This window comes from Ochotona princeps, chromosome 2 (genome assembly GCF_030435755.1).
Source record: "Ochotona princeps isolate mOchPri1 chromosome 2, mOchPri1.hap1, whole genome shotgun sequence".
In the NCBI taxonomy this organism is placed as follows: Eukaryota; Metazoa; Chordata; class Mammalia; order Lagomorpha; family Ochotonidae; genus Ochotona; species Ochotona princeps.
This window is the reverse complement of record NC_080833.1, coordinates 64,710,039-64,724,746: the sequence shown is the minus strand read 5'-3', so window position 1 is coordinate 64,724,746 and position 14,708 is coordinate 64,710,039. Positions and strand designations below refer to the sequence as shown.

At 38.7% G+C, this 14,708-nt stretch overlaps 1 protein-coding gene across 8 annotated transcripts in view; it reads left to right on the top strand.

The window, feature by feature from the left end:
* The window catches only part of ZZZ3 (zinc finger ZZ-type containing 3), a 78,604-nt gene that overhangs the window by 37,183 nt on the left and 26,713 nt on the right, over positions 1-14,708 (top strand). For 5 of the 8 annotated variants that reach the window (XM_058658251.1, XM_058658246.1, XM_058658240.1 and 2 more), the window contains one exon: positions 1,672-3,221. The exons of the other annotated variants lie outside the window; for them this stretch is intronic. In XM_058658251.1, the coding sequence (XP_058514234.1) occupies positions 1,723-3,221 (1,499 nt within the window). In that variant the 5' untranslated portion in view covers positions 1,672-1,722. The remainder of the gene's footprint in view (positions 1-1,671; positions 3,222-14,708) is intronic. 8 annotated transcript variants of the gene reach the window in all.

The following is a 14,708-nucleotide window of genomic DNA, read 5'->3' as shown; positions in this document are numbered from 1 at the left end:
GCCAGCCTCACAGTAGCAAAAATGCCTGGATGGATTAGAATTCTTCCGCAGGGTGGTCTGGTATCCATGCAAAGGAAGTTGGAGCTGCATCCAGGTGGCTGTAGATATCCCCCGGGCCCTGCCTCAGCGGGAAGCTCCTTGTGGCCCTGCCTACAATGGAACAATGTCTTCACACCCTCATGTCCCCCACATCCACTGCACGGACCCCAACAGTTATTGACCTCTTTCTCTAACCATCTGTACCTTTTCAAAATTAGGCAGAGAAGTGTCAGATGTCCTCTGAAAACCTAACAAAAAAAGAGACTTAAAATGTTAATAGTTCTTCTGTTCTGCTTATGTGGGTGAGCCTTTGGAAAAATATCAGCAAATTGTTCAGTTTATTCAAATGAATCGGTTAGCTTTCTTTTTTTTTTTTTTTTTTTTTTTTTTTTGACATATTTTATTGGAAAGGCAGATTTACAAAGAGAAAAAGAGAGACAGAAAGATCTTTCAGCCACGGTTCACATCCTAAGTGGCTGCACTGACCAGAGCTGAGTTGATCTCATGCTAGGAGCCCCAGGAGCTTCTTCTGGGTCTCACATGTGGGTGCAGAATCCCAAGGCTTTCAGCCATCCTCTACTGCTTCCCTAGGTCACAAGCTGGGGGCTGGATGGGAAGTGGAGCAGCTGGGACATGAACTGGTGCTTATGTGAGATCTTATCACTTGAAGGGAGAGGAGTAACCAGTTGAACCACCACACCAGGCCCCAGGGTGTTTTTCAGTGTCTCATTTTTATCTTAAAAACTCCAGCCTACCACACAAGACAACCTGCTTATTGCCCAAACAATATATTCAAACTGGCATGTATTATTCGCACTAGTTTTGAGAAGGATAGGGTGTGACTCATGCTTTCTTAAATGTAAATATTTGCTCCAGGGTATTATTTTCATTATTGTCTATTCTTTTCACAATATTTGGTTTCAGTTGCTGATTTATGGCTTTATGGCTAGAGATTGGGAAAGTTTGGGTTTATTTTACTTTGTTCCTAGCCAGTATAAGCTATGGTTGTGATTTCTGTCCTTTTATTTAATTAAAAACGTTGACTACTTTTACTGGGAAGTTAAAAGTGCTTGGGTTGAAATTTATTTACTCATTTTAAATAAGAAAGAGTAGAACCTCCCCTTTTCTATGACTTAGGAAGGTTTTCTGTGAGCATGATAAATGATTAGAATATTTTTCTAAGATATTTGCTGTATAAAAATGAACATTGTTATTGTAATAACCAAAATGAAATTCCATCTTTAAGATAAGTCTTTTCTGGGTACTTTGTGTGTATCTGAGGGATACATAATGAGCAAGTGGAGGATGGTTTTTAGCCACTTTCTAGCTGTGTTATGAGACATATTGCTTAGACTGTCTATGCCTTTCTCATTTGTAAAATAGGGATGATAGAACTTACCTGAATTATTGTGATTCTTAAGCAGCTTAACCTATATAAAACAGGATTCCTGGTGCACATTAAATGCCGTGCAGTTGTTAGCTGTCAATAATGTTGGAATGGTTATAAAAATATTTTTATTATGTAATTTATTGATATTAGCTAAACTTAGATTGAAAGTTATAGCTTTATGCTTTTGTTTTAGGTATATTAACTATTACCTTTTTCTCATTATTTTGTTTACGTTTTTGAAGGTTTCCCAATGAGTGGATCATGATGACCGTAATATAGGGACTTGCCATAGTATGGCTGCTTCCCGATCTACTCGTGTTACAAGATCAACAGTGGGGTTAAACGGCTTGGATGAATCTTTTTGTGGTAGAACCTTAAGGAATCGTAGCATCGCTCACCCTGAAGAAATCTCTTCTCATTCTCAAGTACGGTCAAGATCACCAAAGAAGAGACCAGAACCTGTACAAATTCAGAAAGGCAACAACAATGGAAGAAGTGCTGATTTAAAACAGCAAAGTACTCGGGAATCATGGGTAAGCCCTAGGAAAAGAGGACTGTCTTCTTCCGAAAAGGATAACTTAGAAAGGCAGGCTGTAGAAAATTGTGAGAGAAAACAAACAGAACCGGTGTCACCAGTTTTTAAAAGAATTAAACGTTGTCTTAGATCTGAAGCACCAAACAGTTCAGAGGAAGATTCACCTATAAAATCAGACAAGGAGTTGGTAGAACAGAGGAGTACAGTAGTGGACAATGATGCAGATTTTCAAGGAACTAAACGAGCTTGTCGATGTCTTATACTGGATGATTGTGAGAAAAGGGAAATTAAAAAGGTGAATGTAAGTGAACAGGGGCCACTTAATTCTGCAATAGTTGAAGAAATCACAGGCTATTTGACTGTCAATGGTGTCGATGACAGTGATTCAGCTCTTATAAACTGTGATGACTGTCAGCCTGATGGGAACACTAAGCAAAATAGTACCGGTTCCTGTGTGTTGCAGGAAAAATCAGTAATTGAAAATGGGGATTCAAATACCAAAACTTCAATATTCCTTGATAGTAGGAAGGAGGACAGTTATATAGACCATAACGTGCTTTGCACAAATTCAGAAGTGCAGGTCAAGTTGGAGGACCACAAAATAGTAACTGCTTGCCTGCCTGTGGAACATGTTAATCAGCTGACTACTGAGCCAGCTACAGGCCCGGTTTCTGAAATTCAGTCATCCGTAAGGGATTCTGAGGAAGAAGTGGATGTGGTGGGAGATAGCAATGCCTCAAAAGAGCAGTGTAATGAAAACACCGGTAACGTCCTGAACACAGCTCTTGAAAGTATGCCGCTGTCTGGAGAACCGGAGCCATCCTCTGTTCTAGACTGTGTTTCAGCTCAAATGACGTCTTTATCAGAACCTCAAGAACATCGTTATACCCTGCGAACTTCACCACGAAAGGCAATACCCAGAGCTAGTCCCACTAAAACCAGTTCTCCTTGCAGAGAAAATGGACAATTTGAGGAGAATAATCTTAGCCCAACTGAAACAAATCCAACTGTTAGTGATAATGTAAGAGAGTCTCCCACAAATCCTGATGAAATTTCTGAAAACGAAAAGGATAAATGTGACTCTCATAACTGTGGAAGTGATGGTCTAAGTAAACCACCCTCAGAGGCAAGACTGAATATTGGACATTTGCCGTCTGCCAAAGAGAGTGCCAATCAGCACATTACAGAAGAGGAAGATGATGATCCTGATGTATATTACTTTGAATCAGATCATGTGGCACTGAAACACAACAAAGAGTATGTGTAAATATGGTAACCATGAATTCTGCTTTGTTTCTTATTCCCAAACTTTTCACTGTCTTTTCATGTTTGTTTATAGTGGGTTTTTTAAAAAAAAATTATTAAAATTAGTATTAATTTATTTGAAAGGAGAGAGACAAAGAAAGAGAGTCAGAGAGCTCCCCTCTGCTGGTTCACTTTCTGAATGTCTGGAACAGCTTTGGCTGGACCAGGCTAAAGCCAGTAGCTCAGAACTTAATCCAGTCTCGCTTGTGGACGACAGAGACCCAATTATCGGAGCTATTATCTACTGCCTCCCGGGATGTGCATTAGCCGGAAACTGGGGTTGGAAGCAGAGCCAAGACTCGAATCCAGGCTCTTTGGTTTGGGATATGGGAACTCCAAGTGTTCTAACTGGTTATGCCAAATGCTCTCCCTTCATATGGTTTTTGTTACAGCTAAAATATGTGCTTTATAAAAAATTTAAGATGAACATACTGATTTTTTTCAACATTTACAAAACAGGAGAGTTTGAAACTCAATTTCTTATTACTTTATTATAGTAAAAATACATGTTGAACAAAGATTGGGTGTTCTGTTCCAGTATATAAACTGGAAATATGTTGAATCATAATGATACATTTTGATTCAGTTTTATGAAATGTCTATGCCTTCCAGATAGAATAGAACAATGAATGAGTGCTTAGATACACCTCGTCGTGGGAAAAATCTGGCAGGTTATAATTTACTTTATCTTGGTTACATTTATTTCCCAAGTAAAGTTTTTATTTAAAAATGTGCTTTGTGTATCATCTTTGACATTTGTGATTAAGAGAAGTATGTGCTACTGTTAAAAATATTAACAGTAATTAGCACAGTAACAAAGTTACTCTGCTATGTAATTATAACATATTTAACACAGCTTTTTTTGATACAACAAGGGAAGACTGAGGAACCATTGCTTCAGTTTTCACGTTAGACACCCTTTGCAATTAATTTTATTTCCAAATTTTTCACAGTTGGAGGTAGCCCTGTTTCGTGATCCTGAAAGGAACTGTGACACAAAGTGCTTATCATAAGTACCTGATCAGCAATCGCAAAAGACAGACTTACTTAGTCATCTATACACTTACAGTATATAGACTTTAAAATTTACAAACACATAAATCAGTGTGTGTAACTTATTTGGAAGAGAAAAAACATGAGAGTGAGCACACCAAATGTTCTAAACAGCTAAGACAGGGCCAGGCTGAAGCCAGGAGATGGGAACTCGTTTCATGTCCCATGTAGGTGGTAGTGACCCAAGAACCTCAGTCATAACCTGCTTCCTCTCAGGGTGCTCACTATTGGATTAGAAGCAGAGCCAGCACTTGAATCGATAGAGTCAGATCGGGATGCAGGAGTAGTGTTTCGAGCATCTACTACTTGCCCACCCCCCCGGAAGAGTTGCGGTCAGATCATATCACTTGGGCAAAAATATTTTGTTTTAAGAACTTAACAAAAATAATTTTGTATGAGCATCTTATAAATGCATAGATGCAGGTGTTAGGAGTCACTAGGATGCCAGCTACACAAGTGATGGCCGTGACGTGCTTATGCTACGATTCTAGCTCCTTGACGAGGATTCTGAATGATGATGTTTCCATAAAATAATATTTAAAAGATAGTAGCCGTAACATTTAAAAGATGATGTTCTGCATTAATAACATTTCATGCTTAAAAGTGATCAGTTTATGGGTTATTTTGTGTAAATAAAGTCTTTGGAATTTGGGTGGTGCTTGCTTTAGATAGTATTCTCAGTGCTTCATTGGATAATTTTGCACAAAATTGACTCTTTGGGGGGAGGTGTTGCTTCAAAACATTGACAGTTCATTTGTAAACCTTTTTCCTCCAAATTTGGGAGAAATGAGATGGTGAGGGGACATGGTAGTTAGCTTCTTGCTGATAATTTAAAGAAGATTGGGACCAAAGTATTTGAAAGAAAGGTGTAATCTCTTCTATAAAAATCACTTTCTCTTCATTTTGATCCCATTCTTGAATGTATGTGGAAGATTTATTTATTTGAAAGAGTTAAAAGGAGGAACAGACAGATCAACTATTTGCTTGTTCACACCTGGGGTTGTTGGCAATGGCTAGTGCTGGGCCGGGATGAAACCAGGAGACAAGAGCTTCATTTGTGGGTGGCAGGGGCCCAAATTGTTGGGTCATTGGCCATTTTTTTCCCCCAGGCCATTAGTAGGGAGCTGAATTGGAAGTGAAGCAACCAAGACACGAACTGGGTCCTGCAAAAGATACTGGCGTCATAGCTGGCGAATTTACATTCTGTGCCACAATGCAGGCTCCTATTCCTTCATATATGTTGATAATATATATATATGATACATATTTTATCCTAAGCTGTGATGATTTACTGTGATACTGGCGTTTAATTTAAGTGTCATCATTCAAAATAGCATCGTGATATACCTGTCCAGAGCTTTCAGGTCTCAGATAACATGATTTGATTAACTACATTTGAATTCTCTTCCAAAATTCAATTTAAATTGAAAGGCAATGGACAGCTTAATTTAAGAATCTTTGCTTCTAAATGTAAACTTTAGTGAGTAGATATAATAAAGTTCTAGATAATGAACAAGTGTTTTGCTTCATTACTCCATGTAGAGAAGGTACACAAATACATTACTCAGGAACTCTAAAATTGGGAGCCTTAATTTTAAGGCATAATAAAAATACTTCCAGGCTCTGTGCAATAGCCTAGTGGCTCAATCCTCGCCTTGCAACCACCAGGATCCCATATGGGCTCCGGTTTGTGTCCTGGCTGCTCCACTTCCATCCAGCTTCCTGTTTGTGGCCTGGGAAGACAGTTGAGGCTGGCCCAAATGCTTGGGACCCTGCACCCACATGAGACCCCGGAAGAAGCTCCAGGCTCCTGGCTTTGGATCAGCGCAGCTCCAGGCATTGCAGCCACTTGGGGAGTGAACCAGTGGACAGAAGATCTTTTCTCTTTGTACCTCCTCTCTGTAAATCTGCCTTTACAATGAAAATAAATAAATCTTTAAAAAAAGCTATGAGTTTTAATATTAAACTTGTTTCTTTGAAAATGCAAATGGTATTTAATAGTTACCATATGTTGTTCTGTTGCAACATGCTTATTTACTGATTAGTAAAGCATTTGGTATTTTCATTAACAATTTCATGGGGAAAATTTGTGTTTGTGTGTATGTGTGTATAAATGTATTGATTTTCTGAGACTCTACTTTTACTGTTGACCAAAGTGATTTCTATAAAGGAGACAAATTCTATAGGCCTAGGGTGGATTTTATGCTTTACAGTTTACAAAACAAGTTCGTACAGTTTTTCATTTGTTACCCATGACAATTTAGAAGTAGGGTAGTTATATAACAGACCTTTCCTAATTCATGATTAGTGTATTTTATTATTTGTAATATCATAAATTACTTATAGAAATGGGACCGTACTTGTTAGGCAGAGCTGTGCTTGGCAGTCTCATCCTTTAAGGAATTACTGCATAGACTTGGGTTTCTGCATAAAGAACCTTTAGAGTAGATTTGAGTTTGCTGCAGCCAAGAAATCTCTACTCCGAGATCAATCTCTATAATTACAATTATGTTTTTTAATCAGAATCAGCACTATCGGTAAGTAACCTGCTTCACTTATTGAATGAAATATTCTTGTTCACTGTTTTAAAGTATATAAAAGATTTTCTCTGTCTCTCCTCCTCTGTAAAATCTGCCTTTCAATAAAAATCTTAAAAAGAAACTGAGGCTGGAATTGCAGCAGCTTTACTTGCTACACTGTGATGCTGTCCTTGCAGTGATAGATGCTGAAGATCCTGAAAATATAAGAGCATCAGATTTGGTTTAAATTTTATTTGGAGAGAAGGATCTCTTTTAATGCTTTGATGTCAGCATAAGAAGTGAGATTTTTAGAGAATTATAATCAAAATTTGATGTATCTTTTTGATTGACAAATTGTTACCTGCTATAGAAGTTATTAAAAATTGTTGTCTAGCTGTAACCCTGGGTACTGTCTTCTGTCCCAATCTTCCTTACTGTTCCTAGCATCTGATAACCTTTTTTAGATTTCTACTATGTTGTCTTAATAGAAATTTTGGAAAATACATATATATGTAAAGAACCTAGTTAAGTAACTGTATGTAGTATTTCTTACAAATAATTTTTTAGGTACTATAGTATTCATATAAATAATCTTTAAAATTTTTGAAACATTCCTATTTAAATTTGGAATATTTATTGACTTAAATTTTACTTTCACATTATTTACAGAGCCAGCATGATTGAAATGTTTTTAAGGAGAGTTCCAGCCCCGTTCCAGTGGCTTTTTTTAGGCTGTGGCTTATTGTTGAGCAAATAACTGAAACTTTTGTGATTGTTAACTTTCCTCATCTATTAGGAAAGTTGGCATTTTATTTCTGTTATCCTGGTTAATATGTCACATACATAATTTTGAATTTAGTAGTTTTTGAATGCCTATATAAGAAATATAAATTCATTTGTTAACAGAACCTAAAGATGTTATTCTGTAAAATGTATGTATTGTTTAATATCATCAGAATGTTTTGTTTGGAACGAACCTTGGACACATCATTGACAGAAGGCAAAAACAGTATATGAAACCACATATGTGAAATAGCAGAATAGGCACATTTATACTTGCAGAAAGCAGATTAATGGTTTCCAAGGATTTCGGAGAAGACAAGAAAAAAAGGTGATTGCTTAATGGATATAGGGTTTTCCTTTTAAGGTAATGATAAGTGTCACAAAATTAAATTGTTGTGATGGTTATATAACATGATTGTGTCAGATGCCACTGAGCTATACTACCCTTGAGAATCACTAAAATGTCACATTTATAATATGTGAATTTTACAAGTAAAAAATGCAAAAATTTAAGTGCAGAGAATTTTATATACTAGAATATGTTGGAGTCATTTCACTGAGAATTAGGAAGAAGATACTATTCATAATTTTTTTTCTCATTTTCTGTTTATTGTTTGGAATGTGTCACAATATATGTAAGCTAGAACATTTAATTTGTAAGTAAATACACATCTTGATAAAACGCCTCACAGTAATAGGAAATACAGCTTCAAGTAAGGAATATAGAAACTTGTTTTTATAGGAGGAAATGGTAATTGCTGATAATGTTATGCGTTGATATGTAGAGGTGTTTTTACCAAATTCTTTCCAAGTAAATTATAGTATTGTCATATATTTAGGTAAACTACCGAATTACCTGGCATTCACTTCATGGTTCTGAAAATAGAGTTACTTTTAGCCAAATTATACAATTGGATTGACATTTTTCACTATGACTTTTGCTTCCAAGAAGAGCACCAAATTTGTTTTCAGGATAAAACTTGTGAATATTTCTTATACTGGGAGTCTGTGAATTCAGTAATACTATTGATAAGAAATAGCGATGCTTAAGTATTTAAAGAAAATCAATGATTTTTTGGGGGAAAGAATCATGATTACTTCATGGCAATGGTAGGTAGATGCCTGAAGGATTAATGAGGGCTTTTCAAAAATTTATTATTTTATGTATGTATTTTGTAAGGCAGCATTGGATGGAGAGACAGATCTGCGTCTGTTTGCTCACTCAGCAAATGGCTCATTGGTCAGGGCTGGGCCGGGGGAAGCCAAGAGACTAGAGCTTCAACAGGGTTTCCCACATAGGTTGCAGAGCCCAAATGCAAGACATCCTCCACTGCTTTTCTCAGGGTTTTGGAAGTGGTGCAGTTGGAAAATAAACGGGTACCCATATGGAATGCTGGCATTGCAGGAGGAGGTACCTGCATACAGTGGTGGTTGAAAGTTATATGAGAACTAGGAAACTAGTACTGTTTCCTTCTACCCTGCACTCTTCTTTCCTGGGTAAGTTTGCTAAATAGATTTGGTATGTTTACTGCGATTAATGCATTTGATAGATTTTTATTTGAAGTCTGCATTTCGATATTCAGAGTTTCTTAGCTTTTTACCTGTTATAATTTTAAAGGTGTTGGGGAATGCTTAAAAAATTGTCAGCAATTTGTAAAAGGAAGGGGTTTTTAAATTCTTTATTATACATCTGTTCAAAGTTCTTTCAAAACAATTATTTTACTCTTAGGTATGTTAAGATGTTTATCATGAGAACAAAAAATTTAGATAGTAACAAGTAACATTCCCTTGTGCTTGAGTTTCAGTATAAAATACCCTATTAAAGTTATTTTCAATGGATTAAAAAAGTGGTAAGTTTTTTATTACGGAGTTAGGGGAGCCTCATTTGTTTTTACATTTCATGTTTTCTGAACTGATTTTTTTCTGTATAACCAAGAAATAATTTAATAATAACATACATTAAATTTACTCTTGTAAAGATAAAAGTGACATAAAGAATTGGAAAACGTTTTCTTTTATTGTGCTAAGGAGGGTAGAGCACTCAGCTATAGAATCGAGAGACAGTAGCATGAGTCTTGACTCTTAGGTGGGCAGTCAGGAAGAAGTCGTTTCATGTCTTTGAACTTCTTGAGTTGTGAGATGAAGAGGTTGTGCTTATTCTTGACATGGTACCCATAAATGTAATATTTTGGTATGAGGCACCTATAGTTGCATAATTTTGCATACGATTTTTCTTCTAATCATAGGATTTAGCTGCCTTTACAGCATAGAATGTCTCTTTAAAAGATTAACTTATTTTTATTGGAAAGGCAGATTTTACAAGGAGAAGGAGATAGATTTTCAATCCATTGATTCACTCCACAAGTGGCCACAATGACTGGAATTGAGCCGATCGGAGCATAGGAGCTTCTTTGGGTCTCCCACATGGGTGCAGGGTCCCGAGGCTTTGGACCGTTCTTTACTGCTTCCCCGGGTCACATGCAGGGAGCTGGATGTGAAGTAGAGCAACCAGAGCATGAATCAATACCCATATGGGATCCTAGTGGTGCAAGGCGAGGATTTAACCAATGAGCTCATGCCCTGGGCCTGAGTGTGTCTTTATAAGCTAAAAATATTCAGTGACTAAGTCAGTTTGTGGTTAAGTTTTACTTGAAGAAATCTGTAGGTGTTTAAGTACATTCACTTTTTTTTTTAGTGCCATGTCACTAATTGGTATGTGTATTACTAGAAGATCTTAGTTGAGCTATAGAAATAAATAATTTCCCTTTTTTTAAAAAAAAGATAAGGCATATCTATAGAGAGTGAGCTTCTATCCCCTGATTCACCCTCTTAAGTGGCCACATCCAGTGAAGCGGATGGCTAAAGCCAGGAGTCAGGAATTGGATCTAGGTCTCCCACATGATTCGCGGGAGTCCAGAAGTTGGACTGTCTTCCACTGCCTTCCGAGTCACATTAGTAGGGAGCTGGATCAGAAGTGGAGCAGGGGCTTGGCACTGCTGCTCATGTGGGATGCAGATGTGGCTTTATTTACTGTGCTACCATGCCAGGCTCAGTGAAAAATAACTTGTTTATTATTATTAACTATTTTTATATTAACTATTTATAACTTTTTATAGGGCTTGTTATATGTTCAGAAAGGTGTTACGTGGCCTATATATTGGAATTAGTGCTGGTAACTGCTCATTTTCTGTTGCGTTATTGTGGCATTCAGTTAAGGGCCCTTTAATATTTCCATGTGCTCATAGTGGACTACAGAATGTATCATAAAAGATCCTAGCATCTACTTTTTTTTTTTTAAAGATTTGTTTATTTATTACAAAGTCAGATATACAGAGAGGAGGAGAGACAGAGAGGAAGATCTTCCATCCGATGATTCACTCCCCAAGTGAGCCGCAACTGGCTGGTGAGCGCCAGTCCAATGCCGGGAACCAGGAACCTCTTCCAGGTCTCCCACGCGGGTCCAGGGTCCCAATGCATTGGGCCGTCCTCGACTGCTTTCCCAGGCCACATGCAGGGAGCTGGATGGGAAATGGAGCTGCCGGGATTAGAACCGGCGCCCATATGGGATCCCGGGGCGTTCAAGGCGAGGACTTTAACCGCTAGGCCACGCCGCCGGGCCCAGCATCTACTTTTTTAAAGATTTATTTTCAAAGATTTTTAAAAATTTTTATTGGAAAGTCAGATATGCAGAAAGGAGGAGAGACAGAAAGAATTTCCGTGTCTTTATTGACTCAATACGGCCTCAATGGCTGGAGCTGAGCCGATCTGAAGCCAGGAGCTTCCTTTGGCTCTCCCAGGTAGGTGCAGGGACCCAAGGCTTTTAGGCTCAACTGGATGGGAAGCGGGGCCACCTGTATATGAACTGGCGCTCATATGGGATCCCTGCATGTGCAAGGCGAGGGCTTTGCCAATAGGCTACCCCGCCGGGCCCCTAGCTTCTACATTTTAAAAACAGAGTTATTTATATTTATGTAAGAGTTAGTGAGTTTCTATTGGCTCACTCACCACATGCCAGCAAGAACTAGGGCTGGCTGGGCTGAAGCTGTCAGTTTGGAACGAGGTCTCTGCGTTGCTGAAAGGAACACAGTGAGGTGAGCTATAACTTCCAGAGCCAAGAACTCAGGCCAGTTCTTTTAAGTCTTCTAACTCTTGCACATCAGGGGCAAGAACCTAATTCTTGGACCCATTATTGCTGCCGTCTAGGTCTGCATTGGCAGGAAGCTGATATTTAGACTTGGAGCTGGAAATTGAGCCTAAGTATTCCCCTATGGGAGGTAAGCAGCTTAAAAGTAGGCTAAATACCTACTCACAATAACGTTTGAAGTTTTAATTGATATTCAGTATTGGTAAAATGTCTGTATATGGGATGCACCCTTTTTAGTATAATAAGTAGAAATAGTACTCTTTGTATTTGTTGATAGGGGACCAGGAAGCATTTTTGGTAAATAATGAAGATTAAATGACCAGAGAAATGTCCTTGATGGAATATCTTCTTTTTTTTCCTAAAAAGTGAAGACTTATTTTTTATTTTAATGTATTTCAAAGGTGTATTATTGGAAAGGCAGATTTACAGAGGAGAGACAGAAAGATTGCATTTGTTGGTTCATTTCTCAGAGAGGTACAACAGTCAGGGTTGAGCTAACCTAATCTAAACCTAGGAACTAGGAGCTTCTTTCAGATTTCTCAAGGGTCCCAAGGCTTTGGGACATCTGCTACTGCTTTATCAGGCCACAAACAGGGAGCTCTATGGGAAGTGGAGCATCTTGGACATGAACTGATGCCCCTATTTCATCACAGCGCCAGTTCATATCCAGGTGGCCCCGCTTCCCATCCAGTTGAGCCTAAAAGCCTTGGGTCCCTGCACCTGCCTGGGAGAGCCAAAGGAAGCTCCTAGCTAATTGAGTGATCACACCATGCCCTTATTTTATTTTTAAAAAATCCTTTTGGGTCCTGCGCAGTAGCCTAGTGTTTAAGGCCCTCACCGTGCACATGCTGGGATTCCATATGGGCACAGGTTCATGTTCTGGCTGCTTTACTTCCCATCTAGCTCCCTGCTGGTGGCCTGGGAAGGCAGTGGAGGATGGCTCAAAGCCTTGGGATTCTGCAGCCACTTGGGAAACCCTGAAGAAGCTCCTGTCTCCTGGCTTCGGATCAGTGCAGCTCTAGCCATTGTGGACCCTTGGGGAGTGAATCGGTGGACAGAAGATCATTCTCTTTCTCTTCTCTTTGTATATCTGACTTCCAATATAAATAAATGAATCTTTTTAAAAATCCCCTTTACCTATGCGTTTTTCCTCATAGTTGCATTACATCCTGAGAAGTGATCCAGTTTGTTTTTCAGTCTTTACTCAGCTAGATATTCTAAGTAAAACTTCTCTACTCATAGCTGAAATGTTTGTTGTAAAGAGAGTTTGTGGGTTTATGTATATTTAAGAGGTAGAATAGCAGTGAACCATGAATTTCTATTGATATAGCAAGGTCAGAGCATTTATTACATTTATTTAAAATTTATTCTGTGGTTTGATTTGAAAGAATAACTCAGTGCAAATGAAAACAAGCTTCTCAAGGCATTACAATTTTGATTATATTTTTGGACATGAAAGAATTGTCTTTGTATTTTGTTTCATTGCAATTTTTGAGGTTAATACTCAAGACCAAGAAGTTATCAGCATCTCGATGCCTTTTTTTTTTTTTTTTTTGAGGTGTATTTATTTTTGTTGGAATGGCAGATGTACAGAGAGGAGAGATAGAAAGACCTATCCACTGGTTCACTGCCCAAGTGGCCCCAGCGACTGGGGCCGATCTGATCTGAAGCTAGGAGCCTGGATCTTCTCCCTGGTCTCCCATGTGGGTACAGGGTCCCAAGGTGTTGGACCGTGCTCCACTGCCTTCCCAGGCCAAAGGCAAGGAGTTAGATGGAAGTCTAACCCTGGGACATGAGCTGGTGCTCAGATGGGATCCCAGTGATTGCAAGGTGAGGATTTAGCCGATAGGCTATTGCGTTGGGCCCAATTATCAGATACTTTGTACAAAAGATTATTTATTTATTTGAAAGAATTAGAGACAGTGAGAAGAGACAATTATTGCATCCTCTGTTTACTCCCCAGAGATCTCCATATATAAGCCTGGGTCAAGCCAACTCTGAACCAGAAAACAGGAGCTTTATTCTGGTTTCCTACCTGGGTTGCAGGGGCCCAGGTACTTAGCGTTTCTTCTGCTGCTTTCCCGGATACATTAGGGAGCTTGATCGGAAGCAGAGGAGCCAGGTTGCAGACTGACACTCTGATATGGGATGCTGGTTATAAGCTGTGGATTAACGTGTTGCACCACAGCTCAAGCTCCCCTCAGACATTTTACATAATTTACATATAGGGCACATTCTGTAAGTATTGACTTCTTAGCATAGTTTTCTCTTATGTGAAATATGGAAAGTACCTAATACTCTAATTTTTAAAAGTTACTCATTTTTATTTGAAAGGCGGATTTCCAGAAATATTTTATTCTCCCAGATGGCTGCAAAAGCTGGAATTGAGCTGATCTTGAGCCAGGAGTTAAGAGCTTCTTCCAGATCTCCCATGTAAATGCAGGGTCCCAAAGCCTTGGGCCATCCTTTGCTGCTTTTCCAGAACATAGGCAGAGAGCTGGATGGGATGTGAAGCAGGCAGGCGGGACATGAATCTGTGCCCATATAGAGAATTAACCAATTGATCGATCATTATTGGCCCCATGATAACTTTTTACAGCCAGATATACAGAGAGGAGGAGAGACAGAGAGGAAGATCTGTCCGATGATTCACTCCCCAAGTGAGCTGCAACTGGCCGATGTGCGCCGATCCGAAGCCGGGAACCAGGAACCTCTTCCAGGTGGCCCCGTGATAACTTTTTAAAATCAGTTTTCAGTTGATTAAGTAGTGTGTGTTATGTTTGTTGTGCACAACATGTTTTCAAGTATGTATGTATTGTAGAACAGCCAAAATGAACTATTTAACATGCATTACCTCACATACTTTTTTTTTTTTGAGGTGACAATGCTTAGGATTTGTCAGTGCTTGTCAGGTGTATGTGATTATGGACTATATTCGCT